The sequence below is a fragment of the Cavia porcellus genome, unplaced genomic scaffold (assembly GCF_034190915.1).
Source record: "Cavia porcellus strain 051 isolate PalLab524CR breed Dunkin Hartley unplaced genomic scaffold, mCavPor4.1 scaffold_6, whole genome shotgun sequence".
Classification (NCBI taxonomy): domain Eukaryota; kingdom Metazoa; phylum Chordata; class Mammalia; order Rodentia; family Caviidae; genus Cavia; species Cavia porcellus.
This window is the reverse complement of record NW_026947489.1, coordinates 84,172,817-84,194,289: the sequence shown is the minus strand read 5'-3', so window position 1 is coordinate 84,194,289 and position 21,473 is coordinate 84,172,817. Positions and strand designations below refer to the sequence as shown.

The 21,473-nt window shown below is 47.4% G+C and overlaps 2 protein-coding genes across 5 annotated transcripts; one reads left to right on the top strand and one right to left on the bottom strand.

Moving 5' to 3' along the window:
* Window positions 1-109: 109 nt before the first annotated feature.
* Window positions 110-2,627, top strand: LOC134476525 (transport and Golgi organization protein 1 homolog). Of its 4 annotated transcripts, none has more exons than XR_010048260.1 (4): window positions 110-296; window positions 580-1,514; window positions 1,612-1,773; window positions 2,153-2,627. XR_010048260.1 is itself a non-coding variant. In XM_063251282.1 (4 exons), exons 1-3 carry the CDS (start codon window positions 642-644, stop codon window positions 1,749-1,751), a joined length of 327 nt encoding a protein of 108 aa, XP_063107352.1. In that variant the 5' UTR covers window positions 110-641; the 3' UTR covers window positions 1,752-1,773; window positions 2,153-2,627. The 4 variants fall into 4 exon arrangements, 2 of the variants coding, with proteins under 2 accessions (XP_063107352.1, XP_063107354.1); XM_063251282.1 differs by having other exon boundaries at window positions 110-652; window positions 1,339-1,514; XR_010048259.1 differs by having other exon boundaries at window positions 110-652.
* Window positions 2,628-5,024: 2,397 nt separating this feature from the next.
* Window positions 5,025-15,748, bottom strand: LOC100733310 (axin interactor, dorsalization-associated protein-like). Its single transcript, XM_063249762.1, has 5 exons — window positions 15,684-15,748; window positions 14,304-14,323; window positions 8,044-8,166; window positions 6,991-7,108; window positions 5,025-6,867 (listed from the first exon to the last, which is right to left on the bottom strand). The coding sequence occupies exons 1-5, from the start codon at window positions 15,746-15,748 to the stop codon at window positions 6,723-6,725; spliced, it is 471 nt and encodes a 156-aa protein (XP_063105832.1). The 3' UTR covers window positions 5,025-6,722.
* Window positions 15,749-21,473: the final 5,725 nt, after the last annotated feature.

Here is a 21,473-nt window from a genome sequence, read left to right as displayed (position 1 = left end):
GGCATGGCAGAGGCCCGCGGTGTGGCCCTCTCCCTCTCTGCACAATGTTCAATGAGTGGGCGCGCTTTCTTCACCACTCACCTCCGGGCCACCAGGGGCCGCTCCCGAGCTAGGCAGGTCCGAGTGTTGCTGGTTCCCTGTGCTGCTACCAAAGTGGGTGGCTGCCGAGTGCGGGCTCAGTCTTCCTGGTCCCTGTTTTCCTCCTCCACAGCCTGAGACCTAAAGCAGCCTCCCTCTGGCTGGGGCTGCCGCAGCACAGCCTTCTCGGCTCCCCCAGTCTGCGAAGTGCTGACCAGGTGGAGCCCCGCAGGCTCAGAGGCCTCCTTCGACCCCCCCACCCCTACTTGATGCCTGCTCCGTGAGCCGGGCCCCGCTGGCTCCGTGGGAGGGCTCCCTGGCCTCCCGCCTCCCACGGGCCTTGCAGCTGCCTGTCAGGGCAGCCAAGCCTCTGCTCCCTCCAGGGCCAGTCCTCGGGGCTCTGCCCTGTCCCCGAGGGCACTGCTGAGGGCGCGCCCGTGGCCACTTATCGTCCTCGTCCTCGTCCTGGGAGAGTCCTCTGAGTGCCTTCTCTGCCCCCAGATCCCGGCCCTGGCCCCGTGCCAACAGCAGCTCCCGCAGCTCCTCCCCGGCAAAGGACATGGATGACGGCAAAGTGAGCCTGGGGCCCGTGCCTGCGCCCATGCTGCTTCATGCGCCCTCAGTTTCCCCTCTGTTCTCCATCTGGCCTGGGCATGGCGACCCCGCTGACTTGGTCACCATCTAAATCCGGCCTTCGCTAAGGCTCGGGGCCGCATGCTGAGTCCTGGGGCAAAGCATGCCTCACACCCTGGGCAGCCCTTGCCTTGTGTCTTTTGTTTGGTACTTATTTTGAGTCAGGGTTTCCTTATGCAGCTCAAGCTGGCCTTGACCTCACAGTATCCAGAGCTGACCTCCAGTTCCCTAGCAGTCCTCCTGCCTCAGCCTCCCGAGTGCCGGGATGACTGGTGTGCGTCACCACACTTGCGTGTTCTTGTTTTTTGGGAGCAGCTGTGAGGGTCTTCAGGGTCTGTGCTAGGCAGACCCCTTGCAATGATCTGAATGAGGTGGGCATCGGCTCTGCCAGGAGTGGGAAGCTGGTTCCAGGGACCCATGAACCCGAGCCCAGGCGGCCCAGGCGGCCCAGGCTGCTGTGCCTCCTGGGTCCTGACGCTGCTGCCTCTGCAGCCTTCGCACCGCATGGGGCCACCTGCGATGGTCAGAGCTCACTGGCCTGCCTTCCGGTCAGCCCAGGCACAGGCGCCTCCGCCAACCCCTCCCTGTGCAGTATCACTGGCCAAGGCAGCTCCCTGTTCTCCGCAGGGACCCCCAGACCCTGGGAGCCCTTGTGTCCCACCTGTCGTGCCCAGGGCCACGCTCGTGCTGGCAGGAGTGCAACGAGCTGGCGCAGAGCCCTGCTGGCACCTCCGGAGCTCATCTCTCCGCACATGAGGGGGTACAGCATGGTGGCCATGCTCGCTGCATGGCGTGCTGCTCAGGTGGGGGCCGGCAGGGTCCGGGGATCCCTTGACTTCTCTTGGGATGGGCACCCAGTGTCACTGCCGAGCTCAGAACTGGGCCTGCTTCTTTTCGCAGGTGAGCATGGCCATGAAGAGGCCCCCAGACTATCCAGGGCCCCCGTTCCTGAGAGGCCCCATGCCGCCCCCCCGTGGGCTATGGGCCGCCGCAGCCACCACCACCCTCAGGCCCTTCAGGCCTCGGCCGATGCCTCGTAGGCCAGCGCCACCATTCGTTACGGTAGGACACTTGGGCTGGCACCACCACCTACCCTGTCCTCTCCTCTCCTGTCCTGATTGTCAGCTGCAGCCCTCCAGACTTGCAGCATGAGGCCCAGCACCTGAGCCCAGTGCAGCCTCCAGAGTTGCTTGGACCAGAAGGGCCCTTCCCACAGAGCCGAAGTGCCAGTTCCAATGGGGGTGGTCACCCGGGCCATCCGGGCCTGTGGCATTGGGAGAAGGGAGGGTCAGGCTGTGGTTGAGCCATACTGAGCCTCAGTTTTCCTTATCTGTGAAGTCCAGTGCATCACTCGGCTTCCTGGCTCAGGTGAAGGGAAACACTTTGAGCAGACCTGGGCTGCTCCTCAGGACGTTGTCTGCGTGTCCCTCTTGCTTTCCAGTCCCTTGCAGGGGCCCACCACTGGGCTTAAGAGAGTACGTGCCCGGCATCCAACCCAGATGCCGCAACCTGCCGCTGCACCCCGGCCAGTTCTTGCCAGGACCTGTGCCATTTAGGCCTCCAGGCCCGCTCAGCCCCTGAGAGTATTTCATTCCTGCTCCTGAATGCCACCACCGCCTGCTGGGCCCAGGACTACCCACTGCTGCCTGCCACAGGGGAGCCCCAGCTCTCAGGGCTGAGAGAGGCCTCAGCCTCACCACTAAGCAGCCAGGAACCTGCCCAGGCTTGAGGCAGAGCCCTTAATGGCCCCACTACTCACAGGGCCAAGGTTTTTATTGGATTTGGAATTCTTTTTAAAAGGAAGTTCGTTTTAGTAGGTTTTTAGTATTAAGCTCCTGGTCCTCACTTCCTTTGGTTTGATGTTGCTGAGACCTAAAAACATAAACCTGGAAACCCACTATTAAAATGTAGCCCAATGGCTGTGTCATGCTCCTTCATTGCGGGCTGCAAGGCAGAGTGCAGGGCTGGGTCCTCCACAGCTGAACATGCAGGGTGGGGCGGGGGCAGCACGTGCTCAGCAGAGCTGGGGTGCAGACAGCGAGGTGTCAGAAGGTGAGCACACACCACCGGGCACCAGAACTCATGCTCCAGTGGCAGCAGCCAGCCCAGGGTGCACCCTCAGGGAGGCAAGGTAGCAGGGAATCCCAGGAGCAGCCAGGAACTGACTTCTCAGGTCCTGAGGAGACGCTGCTGAGGTGGGTTGCTTGGCCTGCTGGGCCTTGCCTACCCTGGCATCCTTGGCCACACGGGAGAGCAGTGGGTGAAGGTGGCTATGAGAACAGGCTGGCCCTGACTGCTGTGCCTCCTGGGACCTCCAGAGCTGGCTGCCAGTGGGAGGCAGGATGAAGTACCCATAGGGCTTTGCACAGGAGGGTAATTCCAAAAAAAAAAAAATGTAGATTTTCCCCAATTGATATGTTTTGAAAAAAATTTTTCCACGCCTGCTTCCTGGTTGCACTCTATTTACAGGCTATGTAGAAGTGGAAGTGGACTTGTGTGTCCTGAAGAGGTTGACAGATCACATTCAGAGGGCACATTGGTGATTCGGTGCCACTGTGCTTGGGTTGAAGACTGCCAACAGTGCTGCTGGCGTCCGTGATCTCTAGACACGAATTGAGATGGAGGCTGGTGGATGGCGTTCTTTTCCTGAAGGATTCCTTAATCACCTTTGAGCTGAGTCTTCCTGACTTCAGGGGCCTCACCTTTCCAAGTACTATCTCAGGCAGTGTGAATGTATGTGTGTGTGTATACATGAGGCAGAGGTCTGTATCACACAGAGACAGCTGCGAGGTGGGCTCTGGGCTCCCCAAGGTCATCCCAAAACGAAGGGAAAGGAGAGTGTTGCAGTAAACCAAAGCTCAAGGAGCCTTGTATAATCCCAGCTTCCCCTGGAGCCTAAGTGTAACATTAAATGTGCGGTTTACACTACTGTGCTCCACTAGCGTTTTGGATCAGAAATATTTTGTTTTGAGATAGTGTGTCATTATATAGTTTATGCTGGTGTAGACTCAGTGTGGTAGCATAGGCTGGCCTTGAACTCACTTCTGCCTCAGCTTCCTGAGCTGGGTTTACAGGTATGTGCCACCACATCCAGCTTAGATCTCTTTTTAAATTCTCAGAAAAACCAACAGCAGGAGAAACATTGGAGACCTTGGTTCCCCACACCCGGCATCCCCATCAAGTGCCACTGGGGAACCAGACAGAAAATAGCACCCTGTGCAGGTGGAGGGTTCACTGTGAGTTGCAAACAAACATAAATTTCTTTTGTTTACAAAAAGCGCCTGCTGGGCCGGGGATTTAGCTGGGTGAATAAGCCTGCTTGGCAAGCAAGAGGTTGAGAGTTTGGTCCCCCGTACCAAAAAAAAAAAAAAAAAAAAAAAAAGTGCCTCCTATCATTAGAGATCAGATGGATTCTCACCCTTCCCTTTTGACATGAAAATAAGTCTCTAAAGCAAAAAGTAAAAGCAGTATGTTAGTGGGGGTTTTTTTGTTTTTTATTTTTCTCTTTAGTATATTGTTTTATAGCTCAGAAGCAAGGCTTTGAGCATCTTATGGCCTAAGTTGGAATCAGCTCACTATCTGATTAGTTGTAAGTTATTTTCTAGGCTTGCTCTTAGGTCAGAAAACAAAGCAGTAAAATTGATTCAGAAAGCTCTTTTAAAAATTACTGTGCTTACTGTTTGCAGAACGAAGCCTCAGAATTGTGCAGACAGTGTAGTGACAGGTCCCTGAATGGTGTGGCAGGCCCACTTGCAGCTTCGGAGACGTCAGGGGTTGATGCTGACACCAACCTCGGAGCAGGACCAGCCAGGGCAGAATGGAGCTCAGCCCACAGCTGCGCAGCTGACCACAAGCAGGGTAGAAGCCTCACGCTCCTCAATCACTTTTTCTCAGATTATGTTATTATATTCTTCCCATTTTTTGGTTCCTGTTCCTTGGAAGTCAGTTGTAGGATATGAGAAAGAGAAGACATGCATTTTATACAGAAATTTACTTTTACAATCATGACACAACTTTACTTTTGTTATACTCCTTAATGCAAATCACGGTAAAAGGAAAATAATAGAGCCTGAGGTCAAAGATTGTTGTTTCTATTGTAAACTCTCACTCTTGCGCCCAGCAGTCACCGGTGGGGTGAGGGGTCACGGGCTTCCCCCCGGAGTGACGCAGCCTGCAAGCCGTGGCACCTCCAGTCCAGGGAGCCAGAGTTCCAACAGCTCTCACAGCAAGCAATGAGCCAGTGGAGGCTGGGAGTATTAACAAACAAGTTTTTATTAGCTATTACTACAAAGGACATCAGCGGGGTGGGAGGGGATAAGGGGTGATCTTTGAATAAATATCTTTAAGTAACAGTCTTTTCAACCAGGATGGGGCAGGAGGGGTAAAGTTTATAAATACCACTACTCTATTCAGCTGGCGGGCATGGAAATACATTTCTTACATGACATTGTGAATCATTTTATACTTATCTATGCTATATTAACTAAAATATAGGGATCGTTATTGCACATTTCAGTTGAAAGTTCACTCCAGTTTAAGAGGCAATTTTTAGAGAGGAAAATGAGTCTTCTGAATTGTTTGGCTCAAAAATGTGCTCTGCTCAAAGACCCCACAGGGCAGAGACTGCACCACGCTGCTTAGAGGGCGTGTGGAGACAACAGGTATGGCTCTCGCCCCACCCTGAGGAGCCCACAGCCTGGGGATCGGACACCTGAGAGTTTAAGAACTGAGTGGAAAAATTCAACTTATTAAGGCCAGTTGTTCATGCCCTGGGGGTACTGTGGACTGAATCACTGTTATGGTTGTCTTTTATCCAGGCAGGATGAAAGGCAAGGCTGAAGCAGGCTAAGCATTCTGTCAGGCCCTCCATTTGGTCAGCACCCACCCAGTGAGCAGAGGGGCCTCACGGACACCAGAATATAGCAGAGCTCTGAGGCACATGGGCCACGGTCACCTCAGTCGGAGGCAAACACACTGAACAGTGTGACCAGGGCCCTGACACCACCATAAAACAGGCAGGAACCAGCACTGCACCCTTACACACCATGGGTTTAAAATAGTGTATATCAAAATTTCAATGTTGTGTGTCTAGTATTTACCTCATGTGTGCTATGAAAATTTCATTCATGCCTCTTAAAAGTAATGTAAACTGTCAAAACTGTAAAACACTGCTGACCTACGCATTTTCGTATGGATAAATGCCAGTATATCTAAACAGGAAATCAATGGCAATCCTAGCTATTGATATTAAAAAAAAATTAAAACGTCTGCTGATTTTCCATACTCATCACTAAGAAAAGGTATGCAGGTTTGAAGTTTCACAATCACTTGTCAGATAAACAGCGTTTATTCCTGCAGTATCTCATTTGTACTGGACACAGTTATTTTCAGATGATACGACTTAAGACACTGTAAACCCATCTAAAAAGGTGTGTTTATTCTGGGATGCTTCCAATGTTAACTCTAAAATCATCAGAAAAAATAACAATGTGATGTAAAACAGGTGATCAACACGATTAAAATATGTTACTTTCAGAAAAATAATCTGGTTCTCTGGGAAAAGAAATCACAGCCACCACTTGGAGACACTGATCTGGGCAAGCAAGGTACACTATTCCACACAGGACATCAGAGCCGGAAGTCCAGCAGCCCGTTCCACTTGAGGGGGGGGCTCTCCACACAGCCTGGCCCCAGGGAACAGGTGTGTAAACTCAAGCACTTTCTTGTTGCTGTGTGGGGTCTGAAGATGAGCACGCCTCCCACAGCTGCACTGTTCTGGGAAGCCAGGTAGAATCCGAGGCAAATTATAAAACAGACTATGGATCACACAATTAACAGAGAAGAGCATGGTCCGGCACCTACAGTAAGCCTAGGCCCAAAGGGGACTTGCTCTGCAACATGCCAGACTCGGTTCCAAATTGCAGCCATGCCAGATACTCACTGGTCTGCTGGGTGGGCACAGCCCACTGCCTGCCCAAGAGAGGGAAGATCCTACAGCGCTGTGGCGTGTGCTACTGGCTGGTAAGATTCACAGGAGTTCCAGGGTACTCAGGTGAGGATAGGTCCTTGTGCAAAGTTTGATGCAGGTGAAGATAAAGTGGTTTCTTGGTCAATAACTGTAATTTTTTTCTTTTAAAGTCAGTGGATTTCTTGTTGCTGTAACCACAAAAGACAGCCTTGTTTAGAATACCTGGTGACTGATCTGCAAGGTCATCCAACAGGGAAGCGGGGCTGGGAGGACACCTGAGAGCAGCGCTCAGCCGTCCACACGCCACTTACAGTTCAATCACAATCGGCCTGGGTTTGATCTCGTCCATCTCCATGAGGGCGAAGCACTTGGTGCTGGTGAACCTCTTTTTGGGCTTGTAGTGCTTGAATTCAAAAAAGATGGCTGCACCTGAGGGGGGAAACACACAAGCTGGTGAACCATGGCCAGCTCGTCCTCCTGGATCCAAGCGTTCTCACCACCACAGGGAACAGAGGGACAGGCAGGATTTGACAAAGTGACCTGTGTCCAGTGTGGTGTGGTGTGGTGTTGTGACTCTAACCTAGTATGGCAGCCCCCAAACTGCTGGGTCCAAGCACTGCTTCTGACTGCACCACCTCGCTGTACGAGCATAGCACAGGTCTCTGAGCCAGGCTGACCCGAGTCAGTTACTTGCATAAGCACAGTCACTGAGGAGTATAGACGTCAAATACAGGAAGAGGAATGTGAAGGTGTCACAGCTTAGCAGAGCCCAAAGCACTATGTACTGCAAGCAACAGACGTTAGAGAGTTTCTTACACTGAAGCATCTCTTTCTCCTCAAACAAAAATCTCCAAATTCAGTATTTTTGAGGCTGGGATTCGAACTGTTTATCCCGTTCTAATCTTTCCAAGTAAACACGAGGCTGGCCGGCAGCAGCACTGCACTCTAGTGAACACTGAACACGGAAACGTAATCTGGGTACTTCAGAAATGTGTGCTGTCTTCACCCAGCTTCCCAACAATGACCTGCCAGGGCCAGCAGCCCCAGGACAGGCCAGTGAGGCCGTGGGGACCTGCAGAAGTGCCTTCTGCCCTGCTGTCAACGTGAAGAGACTTCCCACTCGCTGCAGAAGGCAATGAAATCTCATATCAAAGAGCATTTCCAGGGCAACTGTACAACTGGATCATGTGATTCCTAGTTCCCACATTTTTCCAAAGTACTCACAGATTCAACTTTCTCAAGTCAGTGTCTCTCGACACCCACGGGACACAGATGTGCCAGGCACGACCTGTGCCGCACCACACCACACTGTGCTCATACACCAGGGTGTACTAGCCGGCCAAACCCCTGCATTCCACAGATACCTTTGGTCAGCTTCTCCACATGCTTCTGGAGCTCAATGTCCACGTTGAAATGGACATATGTGTCCTTCTTTCTTGAAGCCACAGGTGTGTCCAGCACAGGCGTCAAATCTATGCTGTTCAGATCTAGAGAGAAACAGGTTTCTATGTCGGGACACTTGCAGGCACACACTGAGGAGTGTCAAGAAACCACAGAGGCCTGCAGGGCTCCTGGAGAACAGACTCCCACTTGCTGCTGGTGTGCAGGAAACTGCATGGGTCAGGGCAGGAGACTTCTGGAGTAGGGAGCACACCCTGCCTGGCCCGATGAGTGCAGAGCAGGAGGCAGACACAGCGTGGTCTGCATGGGTAAGAGCTGATGCCCCTACAAGACAGTCCCCCACTTCTGGTGCAACAAAAACCTGCAGTGCACATGATTTGTGAAAATGTAGCTCTGGCCCTAATTTCTAATACTGATCACGTGCATGACTTGCAAAGAGCTTTAAATTAACATTTTCAGAATTTCCTTGTTATACTTAAGTCCAGAACCAAAAATGGACATGAGAACCTCCAACAGAACCTTTCATCAATAAATAAAATGTCATGGCCAGGCGTGGTGGCTCACGCCTGTAATCCCAGCACTCAGGAGGCTGAGGCAGGAGGGTCGTTGTGAGTTCGAGACCAGTCTAGGCTACAAAGTGAGCTCAAAGCCATCCTGAACTGCATAGAGAGACCCTGTCTCAAAAAGACAAAAAAAAAAAAAGTCATGTACACCACCAAAGTTCTGGTTACAGTTACCATAACATTTAAAACCACAAGAAGGAAACTAACTCATTGTGTAGGTTGTAATGTCCAGGATCAAGAATCCCAGTTAATCAATATACAGTCTCCCTTCAAGACTGCTCGGTGTTCATATACTGTTCATTACAAAGGTGTCTCAGGGCACCTAAGTTAGCCCAATGGCCTGTTTCCGCCCTTCCAGGCATGGCCCAGTTCAGCAGCTGTGCAAAAGCAGCTCAGCATGCACTGCATCACCATGAAGTGCTCCTGTGTACTACAGCACACATTTCCAACTGGGTTACACGGCTCTGCCAACGGCCAACAGAGAGCATGGAGCCGAGCGCGTCCCGTAGTGTCCGTCTCAGCTGAGAGACAATGCCAGAAGTCAGCATCGCAGCACAGTGCAGTCACGTTTGCTCTATGGCTGAACTCCTTTTTCTCCTGTCGGTCTGTGTTTATTTCTAGGACTGATAAAAGTTCTCACCAGTTAACTTCAGCCCCGCTGTTTCCTGATTTGCCTCCAACTACAGATTAAAGTAATATACTTGTATTGCGCAGTTATTTCTGGATAATGGAGTGACTTGTTCTGTTTTTTTAAATTTTATCATCAGGTTTCACTGTCTTTCCTAGGCCAGTCTCAAATCCCTGGGCTCAAGTGATCCTGCTGCTTTAGCTGCCTGAGCAGCTGGGATTACAGACCTGACAACCAGTAACTATTTTTTAAAAAACTTAAGTGATGTACAAATATGTTCAGCAGCAACAAAAGAGTGTAAGCGCTGGTCTCTCTCTTCTGGGATAAGTGCACTGCTGCACCAGAGAGGGGAAGGGCAAGTACCAAGCAGATGCCTGTCACCTCCTCACTACGGCAGTGGTGCCTAGGGCCCACGTGGCCTGGATGCTGCTGGGCTGCACCTGCTTCCCTGTCCCCACTAAAGATGCCCTAAAGGCCTGGTGCTCCCACGGGCCTGGAGTCAGAAGCCTCAGGGACAGGAGTGTGGGAAGACAGAGCACAGGGCTCAGACAAGGAGGTAAGGGCTCAACAACCTTCACAGGGCAGAAGCCCTTGGCAGGGAGACTGTGGGGTTCTGCTCAGCACCCCAGAGTTAGAAGAACAGCAAGACGAGCTAGAGGCTGGGGCGGGGAGATAGGGGACATGGAGAGAATGGATCCTTATCACACAAAAACACACACACACAGACCAACTCCTGGCAAGGAAGTAACTGCCGCATACCGCAGACAGGCCTCTCTCTTCTGGGAGAGAGACGCTCCTGAAAGCGTGCATGCCAAAGAAAAGGCTGTCACGCTAAATTTGAAGAGAACAAAAGACAGACAATCTCCAAAGCAAGGGTGCAAGTTACAAAAAAGGAAAAGGAAACTATTTTCAGTAAACTCGTCAGAAATGGTTAGTGATGGAGCCATATTTCTTGCAGAAATTCTGCCTCATTGTAAAGTGAATTAAAATGAGGTGTCATAGATACAGGTTTGGTCCGCCCCAGGGACTCCGGTTTCCTCTGGACTCCAGCCCTGTGCCTTTCCTTTGCTGACTGTGTTCTTGTGAGCTCCTTCTGTAACAGCTCTTAACAGTCACTACAATTTACAACTCCTCCTCAGGCATCTCTGAGTAAGCGGATTGCTTAGGCTCCCTTGACAAAGACAGAAAGGTACTTTCACACTACAGCTACTGCAAAGTGTAACCCACAGAAAGCTACACAGGACCGGCATGGGCTCTGGAAGGGTTATTCCCCAGCAAGAATCCAAGGTAAGTTCCAAGCACCCTGCTCCTGGATTAAATAGTGTATTCTTCCCATGAGCTACCTATCAGGGACTCTAGCAGGAAAGGAATCTTGAGATTCTGCTCCAGCACCACCCTCTTCTTCAAATTCTAAATTCTCTTCTTCACCGGGTGCTAAAATTCTTCTACATGAAAAAAGATACAAAAATTAGTGAGCAACCAGTTTAATATACTAGTGAAGCGTCACAGATTATCATTTCTCAAGGCATGATGGTGATTATTTTTTTAAAAAGCCAATATACTGATACCCATGTTGATATCAATGATATCATCACTATCAATGATACCAATCACACCAATGATACCAACACTGGCATACAAAAACAAGTGTCTAAATGCAGGCATAAAATAGCAAAGCAAGGAGTAAAATATGGATGGTTTTTAAAATTTTTACCTTAATGGGACAGGCTGAACATCAAATGGAAATTCTTTATTATATGTAAGAATACTCTTTAGGACTAGAATAAAAAGATAAACATGAATTCTCCGGCAAATAAAATCCAAGGTTTTTTAAATCTTATATGGATCTTAAATGGCTAATTTTAAATCATCTTCACTATGCACATGCTTTTAAATTCCCTGCCTCACTATCAACCAGAATCATTGTGGATTTGTTCACAATGGTCTTAACAAAGATGGGGTTACAGAGAGAATGAGCAGCTCTTCCCTACAGTACTGTAATTAATGAAAGAGTGGTATCAAAAATGACCAATTTGTGAGATACAGGGGCACATCCTACTCTGCACTGAACAGATTTCCTCTGAACACCATAAATTGGTAAGGTTTGTATCTAAAAGGTTCCAATTCTCATATAATCACACACCTATAAACATATATGTACACATACATGTACACTCACACATACAGTGAACTCTATGCTCAAGAGAAGCCTCCAGACAATATGGCAGGACTTCCTGCATCCTGGCTATGGCTGCCCGACATCTCCGTGACTGTACACTGGAACGCCAGCTCAGAGAGACAGTCATAAACCCTACCGATACCTGGACAGGCACTGTGAATATGCAATGCATTCTCTTTTCTGGTCTTACGGATTTCTCACAACCATCTGCAGTTACATCAAAGTGAACTCACTGCATTAACTGGGCAACCCCAACTCCCATGATTTTGTACTCAACTTAATCAGCCTTTAATTTGAGAGTTTTGCAGTTAGCACTAAGAGGTAGAACATGTTGGCATCCTTTTATTCCAACAGGAGTTCGATTTGCTTATCAAAATTATCTCCCCCCCCCTCCCTTCCTTCTAGCAGTACAGGAAGGAGCCTAGGGCTTTTACACTGAGCACATCTCCAGTCCTTTTCTGTTATTCTTTATTTTGAGATAGGATCTTGCTAAGTTGCCCCAGGCTGGGGTTGATTTGTGATCCTCCTGCCTCGCCTCCCAGAGTGCAGAGATTGCAGGTGTGAGCCGTCAAGTCCAGCTTTATCAGGCTTTTCTATGTGCTCTACTAAACCACCCAGTGAAAGGAAGCTAGTACTTGCGTCTAGAGTCTCAATCTTCACTCTCTCCCTCTTCTGTCACAGCTTCTCCCTTAACAAATGTGGACTGAGTGCCAAAATGCCCCAGACATTGCTTTAGGTCTGAAAACTAGAGTGATCAAGAACTCAAGTCCAAACATTAGACCCTGTGGAGGAAAAGCAGACAATACATATACCCACAAATAAACAAGGTAGTGTAAGATGCAGAAGTGTTATGAAGGATACAGGCCGGATGGGATATAAATGCAGTAGTGTGAGTGCTGGGTAGCACAACCAAGCAGGACATCGGAATCCTTCAAACCTAACTTGTTAGCAGATGAGAAGAATCACCCGAGCAGCCCCAGATGAAGAAGAGCAGCCACAGCTGGGCCCGCTGGAGGCCTGGCATGCATAGCGGGGCTGAGGTCTGACAAACACGGGGGAGCGCAGCAGATGAGCAGATCAGCCCCTCTGCTGGTGCCTGAGATGAGAATATTCGCAGAGCCGCTCTGAGTCTCGGGCTCCCCAGTTCTAAAATGGGGATGCCACGCCTTCAGACTGCTAAGAGAATTCAAGTGAAATAACAGATACAAAACTGTCGATGTCCGCTCCCGGCCGGCAGGAAAGACACACGACAAGGTCTGGCGGTGGTCAGGCCTTTCTTTATTCTCTCCTTATACAGTCTGCCCCGAAGCCTCTACCGGTCCGCTCTCCGCGGCTCCTTCCGTGCTTCAGTCTGCCCCGAAGCCTCTACCGGTCCGCTCCCCGCGGCTCCCTTTGTGCTTCAGTCTCTCTCTCTCTCGGGGGTGGAGGCACTGGCTATATATAGGATTAATAGCTAGGCAGACTACCCTGTGAGGCGGGAACTTAGTGGGGTGATAAGAAACAGGTGCCACACAGGCGGGCTCGATGAGAGGGGTAATCTAGCCCAGGCCTTTGTACTTTCCCACAGGCCTCGCAATCACCGCGTCTGATGACTTGACAGTGCCACGGCTCCCAACATCTCCCCCTATTTTATTTTAAATGATGGCTACGCGCATCGCAGCCCGTCCTGGATAGAGTGCAGAGGCCTATGCCCCGAACTGAGGCCCACCGTAGGCCCTTAGCGTAGACCCTGGTCGGCCGTCCCAGGGTCCACCAAGGCCCTGAGGCCCTCGTCCTTTTTTCTAGGGCCAGGAATGAACCGGACGGAACCTGGTTGCACATAGGCATGCACTCATTTCTCTCCACGAATCCCCTCGGAGAGAAATTTATCTAACAATCCAGCGGCTTTCGAGCGGAACGGGGTAGGGCCTGGCTTAGGTTGAGTCGTGCTGGGGAGGCACGCTCTTACCCGTCATTGACTCACCCACCCTGCTACATGTTGTTGTCTAGGGAGGAGAATGTGGGAAGCCTGTCACTTTTAAACGCGGTCGTAGGCCATGCGAGCGAGCCATGCGTATACAAGGGTAGCACATAGGGGAGCAAGCCGTTCCAGGCCCCCAAAAAGGGATTGTCCTGCAGTTCTTTTAGGGCTCATCTTGTTGTTGGGTCTGCGGTTGGCCTCTGGTGGAACAGGCCTGATCTTCAGTCGAGGGACTTGTCGCGTCAACCTCTCTGGGACCCACATTGGTTCTCGTCCCGATTCCTGCGGAAAGACACAAACCGCGCCTCGGCTTCCTCTTTTGTATCTCTGCCCTCCTTGACGGACCCTTCTCGGGAGCTTCCTCACTGTGCCTGTTCAAACACCTCGCGTACTTCTACAAGTTCTTGAGAGCTCCCCCCGTAACTACCCTCACTCTTTAGGCACGTGTGTATCATTTCCCACAATGGACGAGCAGAGACTGAAGCTCTACCCTCCCGCTCTGCTAGGGAAAGGTCTCTGCCCAACTTTTCCCAGGAGGGCAGGTTTACATGCCCTGTAGGCAGAAACCAGGGAGCAAAGCTGTCAATCTCTGCAAGGAAATTTTCTAAAGTCTTACGCCCCACCTTGAGGTCCTTGGACTTTAGGAGTCTCCGAAGGACCAACACCAAGGCTGTGTATCTTTACTTGGCATGTTTCCCATTTTTAATATATCTTCTGTTATTTTTACTTCTATGTTTATGTTTTACACTCTTTTATTACCTTAAGTTCTGGTGTTATGTTTCATACTCACCGCGTGAGGCCCAAGAAACCCGCCACTTACGCGTGAGGTTGAGAGGAGTCTACAAACCCTGTAGGTGCGCGCCACCCAGGGCCCAGGCTTATCCTCTACTCACCTGTCCTGCAGCTGCAGCACTGTGTAGGAGAATGCAGTCCACCGCCGCGTCTCGGGGTTGATCAATCCCCGGGCGGGCCTCCAAATGTCGATGTCCGCTCCCTGCCGGCAGGAAAGACACACGACAAGGTCTGGCGGTGGTCAGGCCTTTCTTTATTCTCTCCTTATACAGTCTGCCCCGAAGCCTCTACCGGTCCGCTCCCCGCGGCTCCCTTTGTGCTTCAGTCTCTCTCTCTCTCGGGGGTGGAGGCACTGGCTATATATAGGATTAATAGCTAGGCAGACTACCCTGTGAGGCGGGAACTTAGTGGGGTGATAAGAAACAGGTGCCACACAGGCGGGCTCGATGAGAGGGGTAATCTAGCCCAGGCCTTTGTACTTTCCCACAGGCCTCGCAATCACCGCGTCTGATGACTTGACAGTGCCACGGCTCCCAACACAAAACCACATCGACACATTTAAAACACCATGTGTGGACGCCTACACTGTTACACAGTAAACTCATTCTCTCTGTGGGCTCCCTGTCTAGCAGCCTTGAATCCCAGTATTCCATATCTCACTAGCAAGTGTTATTTTTAGAGTATAAGAACATCTTTTCTAACCTTACTGCATGTCATTATTAGTAAACTGTTAATTCAGTTCAGAAAATACCAATTAATCACTTCAGAGCCCTACACGATGCTAACAAGGGGAAGAATGTGCCAAAAAAGACTAGGGTCATGGATATCAGAAACAAAGCAGAAAAAGTCATGCTTTAATAATCATAAGGTGAATTATGTTTTAATAATAATACAATGAGAAAATATTCTTTAAAGTACATACAAAGTAACATCAATTTTTTAAAACTGGAAACTACATCACTTATATTGTATTTGCATAGTAATAGAATATTTTGTTAGGTATCAATACTTTGAAAATTAAATGTTTGCTAGTTAGATATATCCAATATTTATAGCAATAGCTTTATAGCAATAGCTTTGGAAGGAAAAAAAGACCCTTTCTTACTGCCTCTAACACTAGGATAGGCTTCCATTTTCACTGGCTATGGAATAATGGACTCTAGTGTCCTTTAAATCTGAACTCTTCCTTAAAGTTTCCAAAAGGTTTCCTCCCACCAATCCAGTACTGAAGTCTTAGGAAGAGGTGGAGAAGAGAAGAGAGCACTGTTTGTGACTCCACAGCAAGCTCTTGTACCCACTCATGGCAGGGCCAAAGCGGTTTTCTGCTGGGGACAGGCGGGATGTGCGGAGTGTGGCCTGCCACCACCCTGACACTCACACTACAGGGATGACGCGCACACAAACATCAAGAAGTGTTCTGCGTTTCTGCTGGGGACAGGCGGGATGTGCGGAGTGTGGCCTGCCACCACCCTGACACTCACACTACAGGGATGACACGCACACAAACATCAAGAAGTGTTCTGCGTTTGTGGCTGACGTGCTTCATTTTTGTGGTAGGCAAATTGGGCAATGCTTCCACTCTCAAAGGTTGTTTTTCAAATTATGCGAGAAGATTCCCTCAAGACATTCACATCTGCGCAACCCAGCATAAACCTGCCTAGTGCAGACTGCATGGGCTCTGCAGGAAAATACAAGGGTATTCCTGATTTCTTTGAGAAGGGAAACAAATACACATGACAATCATACAGGGCAGAATCTGATATGGATATAAAAAATGCTTCTATAAGGGACAGAACACAATTAGGCTGGAGGAAGCAGGGGAGGGAAGGGTTTCTCTGCAGCCTTGAAGGATCAATTAGCAGAAGGGAATTTTACAGCATGGGGGTGGGAAGATACGTGGGAGAAAAAAAGCAGTGTATCAGTAAGGATTTAACACAAGAACACTGACTAGTGCTTTCCCAGTCACTGTTTTAGTATACATTTCAAACAGGAGTTTCAAGAGATTTGCAAAGTAAACCAGCTAAGTTTAACACATTGAAAGCTACATTCATTCATTTTCCTTAGAAAAGGCTTGAACACGGGCAAGCTGTACTAAGAACACTTCATCTAAAACATAATCTAGTATCAGCTTTAGAAGCAGTCTAATTCCTGATAAAGTAATTAACTCAAAAAGCACTCACCTCTGATGAATTCAACACTCACGCACGCGTGCACGTGTGTGCATACACACACAAGCACACATGCAGGATCACCATAGACTGTACTCCAATCTTCCACTAACACATGGGTTGATAACCTCGCTGGAGCTTCAGCAGAGAAGCACAGCGCCCAGGGCAACACCTGCCCCATGCAAACCCTGTGCAGCCAGCCAGCTGCAGGGGAAAGACTTCTTATCTGTATACTCTGAGCTGTTACTCTAAGAACAGCACCCAGCAAAACATCTCCCTGAGCAAGCTTTTAAGAAAAGATAAGAAACGGCAAACAGTTCAGTCTTCAGGGTCATCCTGTGCAATGCTAAGCTTCCCAAATATTCCTTGGAAACAAAAGCAAATGAAAAGTAGTGATTAAATTAAAAAGCCAAAATCCTACTGTAATTCTTTTATCATTAAAAGTGGAATGTAATGCTTTTCTTTATAACCACCATACAACAGATACCCTAACTAGAGTTGTAATCTTTTACTTAATGCATTAGTGTGGTTTCTTTCCTCAAAATAATCTAAAACACAGCTGGTAACCAAAGACAATAAATTATAGGATTCTACTTACATGAGATGCCAGAATAGATGAATTAAATTAAGGATGGCCCAGGGATAGGGATGGCAGGGATGGATGGGGAGAAAAGAGTGACTGCTGAAGACACAGAGTTTCTTTTATATGATGAAAATGTCCTAAAATTGATGGTGGTGGTGGGTGCACAAGTGTCAGGTCGCTGAGAAACACTGAAATGTACACTTTACATTGGTGAATTGAATGGTTGGTAAATTATACACTGATAAAGTGATCATAAAAATAATCTGAAGACTTCTGGGAGAACATGGCGGACAGATAGCAGCAGCTACAGAGGCTCTCTGAAAGACCCAGCTTAGAATTCAGGAATGGTGCGGAGTAAGGAATCATAAGCAAGTGGAGATATGCCCTGCTGACCCAAGAACAAACTGGGCTGAGAGAAACCAAGTTGGAATGCAATCTTGGTGCTATCACAGGAACAGAAAACGCCTCAGTGTGGAAGCTGGGGCCCGCAGCATTGGAAGCCGCGATTTGGGTTTCCCACCGCACGGCGGCTGCGTCTACATTGGCTCGGCAGGGAGAGAGACGCATGGAAGCTCTGAGAACGGGAATCGATGAACGGAGTTGAAAGCAGGACAGGCGGGGAGCTGTGCATTGACTTGTGGTGAGGTGAGTGAGAGAAACTGAGACTCTTCCACAGTTTAGGAGACTCCAACAGAGGACATTCTGGGACTGGGCAGACTTGCGGGAACAGGGCGCTGCAGTGACTTCAGCCACGTATCCCCCTCTCAAGCGGGATTGGTGAGAAGTGACTAGCCTATGTGACGCTGCTGGCTGAGACCCAGTAGGCTAGCACAATCAGGATCCCAGTGCCTGAGGGTGACCTGGAGGGGCGGGCTCCGCATAGGCTGCATGGTCTGCAACTTCCTGGTGTGCTGCGGTGGGCGGGAACACCTAGCCAGCGCAATTCAATCAGACTGTGGCTGACAGGGAAGGAAGCTGGGCCACCTATATATGCTTGCATAAATAAGGAACAAAGAATATGGGAAGAGGGAGCAACAAGAAAGGCCCTTCAGCCCCCAATCCTGAGAAACAGGCAATAGCGGACACCGCACCAATAGACATAAAGCACCATTTCCAGAGCCTCATAGATGAGTTCAGGAATGAAGTTATTAATGACCTGAAGCTAGAAATAAGTAGAATAGTTAGAGAAATGCTAAGCACCACCCAAGAAAAAACAGATGGTGAAATGGAACAACAGAAAAAGAGGGGAGAATTGTTTGATGGAGAAAATAGAGAAAGCATAGAATACATGAAGCAGGTTCAAAGAGATTACCAGGAAACTAAAACCTCTATCAAAAACTGGCATTACAGCTTGAAAGAAACTAAGGACAGACTATCTGAACTGGAGAGCAGATTTGTAATATGGGAGCATGAAATGAAAAACTTCTTAAAAGTAACAAAGAAACAAACAGCAATAATACAAAGACTAGAAGATGATAAGAGGATCCATAACTTAAGAATTAAGAACATAAAAGAAGAAGTAGGGACACAAACAAATGAACTACAAAAGCTACTCACAGAAATAATCCAGGAGAATTTTCCTAATTTAGCAAAAGGTAAAGATACTCAGTTGTATGAAGCATTCAGGACCCCAGCCGCCTACAACCCAAACAGAGCAACACCCAGGCATATAATAATTAAAATACCAGAAATTCAATACAAGAACAGAATATTAAAAGCTGTCAGAGACAAGAAACAGATCACTCACAAGGGAACACCCATCAGAATTACAGCAGATTCCTCTGCACAAACCATCAAATCACGAAGAGCGTGGGGGGAAATAATTCAAGCTTTGAAAGATAATAATCTCCAGCCAAGACTGATATATCCTGCACAACTATCCCTGGAAATTGATGGAAAAACAAGGTGCTTCCAGGATAAAGAGGAACTAGGGGAATATGCAACCACCAATTCAACCCTACAGAGAATACTGCAGGATATTCTAAAAAAGTAAAATACGAAGAATCCAGAAATAGTGGTGGGGAGGCCACAACGAATGGAGCAGAGAACAAAATGAAGAAGACAAACTGACAGAAAAAGAGCTCAACAGAAATGAGACAGAGAAGATTGGATGATAGGAACAGCTATTTTGGAGAAAATGACGTCTTAATAGGTAATACTGATTTAGTATCATCTTGTTTTGAAGTCTCATCAAGCTTTTGTTCTTCTGTCTCCATTAGTCTAAACAGGTTGTATCTTATTGGATTTTATTATGTATGATAGTATAAGCAAAAACTTTTATAGACAAGGAGATTATACAGAAACCATTATTCATTTTCTGTTAGTTGATTCTAAATACCCTGTAATGCTGTCATTCTCTTAAATGGTTTTACATTGTTTTGATATATTTGATGCTACAGTATACGAAGTTATGCTCAAAGATTTCAAGGAAAGAGACAATATGGTAACTACTTTTATGTCAGGATTATGTTGTGGTGAAATACTATTCTGCTTAAATGGTTGTTTTGATCTGCGCTGTTTTGCTGTTATGCCCTCTTTTATCTCAATCTCCACTTCATGATTTACTTTTTTTTATCCTTTTAATTAAGGGAAAAATAAATAAAAAATAGCAGGATATATTATAGTAACCCACTTTGACTTTCCATTATCTTGATTTAAAGCCCTGTATTACTCTCACCATCTTGTTTTGACTGATGTCCCCCTATTCTGTTTTGCTTGATAGTACCAGGTTCGAAAGTTTAGGCAACAGCTGTGAAGAAAGTGGGATTCATTATGACGCCCATTCTGGTTGACTATTATATACTTTTGAAGACCTGTAATGTCTCCAATGTTTTGGTTTTGTTCTTTACTGTTTTGTTCAATTTTATTATAACTGATGATATAGGCAATTCTATTAGAGATAGCGGGAGGCATTATGGTAACCATTGTTGATCACCTTGTATTATGCTTTTACATTATCTATTATGTCCACCCTTTTGATTTGATTGACTCTGTTCTGTTATGTCACATTTGGTTCTATTCCCTTCCAAAAAAGTAATAAGAACTGTGGGAGCAACAAAACCCAAAATGTGTAATTGTCATTGTACAAAAGAGAGGAAAAGAAAGTGCTCTAAATGATATAACTGCATGTATATTTAAGTGTATAAGATAGATAATGATATCACTGAATTTTGTTGGATCATTGAACAGAACTGTTTGCAGTCTCACTGTTGGAATGTCCATTTTACAAGCTTTAATTTTGTAACTTGAACAATTATTTCTGAGATGACAATATGTAATCCATTAACTAGTGATTTCCTACTGTTTTTTTCTGTAAATCTGTATAGCTTGTACCCTTTCTCTGCTTTTTTTTCTCCTTATATAAAATTAAAAAAAAACAATCTGAAGCAAAGTATCTGTTGATGATTTTTTTTAAAAATACGAAACAAAATTTTGGACACAAGAAAATATGGTTAAAAATAAAAATTTGTGAGAATTTTACATCATTGATTGCCATCACTGTTACTTTGGACATGGGTTAAAACCATTCTGAATATAAAACTATGTTTCTTGTAATAAAAAATTTATGATCTACAGCCAGAGAAGTACAGTGGTACAAGATTTGCATAGCATGCTGCAGGCCATGGATACAATCCCCAGCACCATAACTAAAAACAGAAAAGAAAAAACAACAACAGAAAAAACTCAGTATCATCTGGATTACATAAAGGATCCAAAACTATTAAAATGACATAGTGCATCATAATTCTTACCATATACAGGAGGACAGCCTTCAGAAGAGATTAAACATGATCACCTAACAACTGTGGAAAAGTCACCAAAATCACAGCAAATCTGCTACATGTTTTGTTTGTTACTTCTGTCCACCAACACAAGTAACGTAAAATCCTTCAGCACAGCCTCAGAGCCCCTCTCTTGCCCTAGACCTGCAATCACAATCACATTTCGGTTACCTCAGAATGGATATATTTATTAGACTTGCTGCAAAACTGGCAGTTTGTGCAGTTTTTATGAACAGTCTCTTTAATTCTTAAAATTTTATCTCTGAGCCACCTACCCAGGCATGAAAACATCAAAAGGTATGCAGTTGTGTGGACTGAGCTTGGCAGACCAGTGTCTGAAATACAGACCCCGCTCAGCTCCGAAGGGTACGAAAGAAACTGGATCTTCAGCTACCAAGTGGCAGCATGAGACTCACAGCTACGGCTCCTTCTGACCTAAGACACCAAGAGTCTATGATTTCCTACTTAGGAAGCTGACTTAAAATTGGGTAAGTAAAATCTCCCAGTCCCTGTCTACTCAAACAGCTAGAATGGGGACTCTGGTCTCAGTGTAGGGAAAATCTGACTCCTTTTACTCAGCCTTTATTCACCACTGCCCAATGCGGGCATCCCTCCTAAGAGGATATTCACTTGAAACAGCAGGTAGACTTTACATGGCAGGATCGTAGGCACCACAACATTTGAAGAAACTGTTTACTTCAAAAAGTTTTAAAGACGGAGAGAAAAGGAGATACCAGG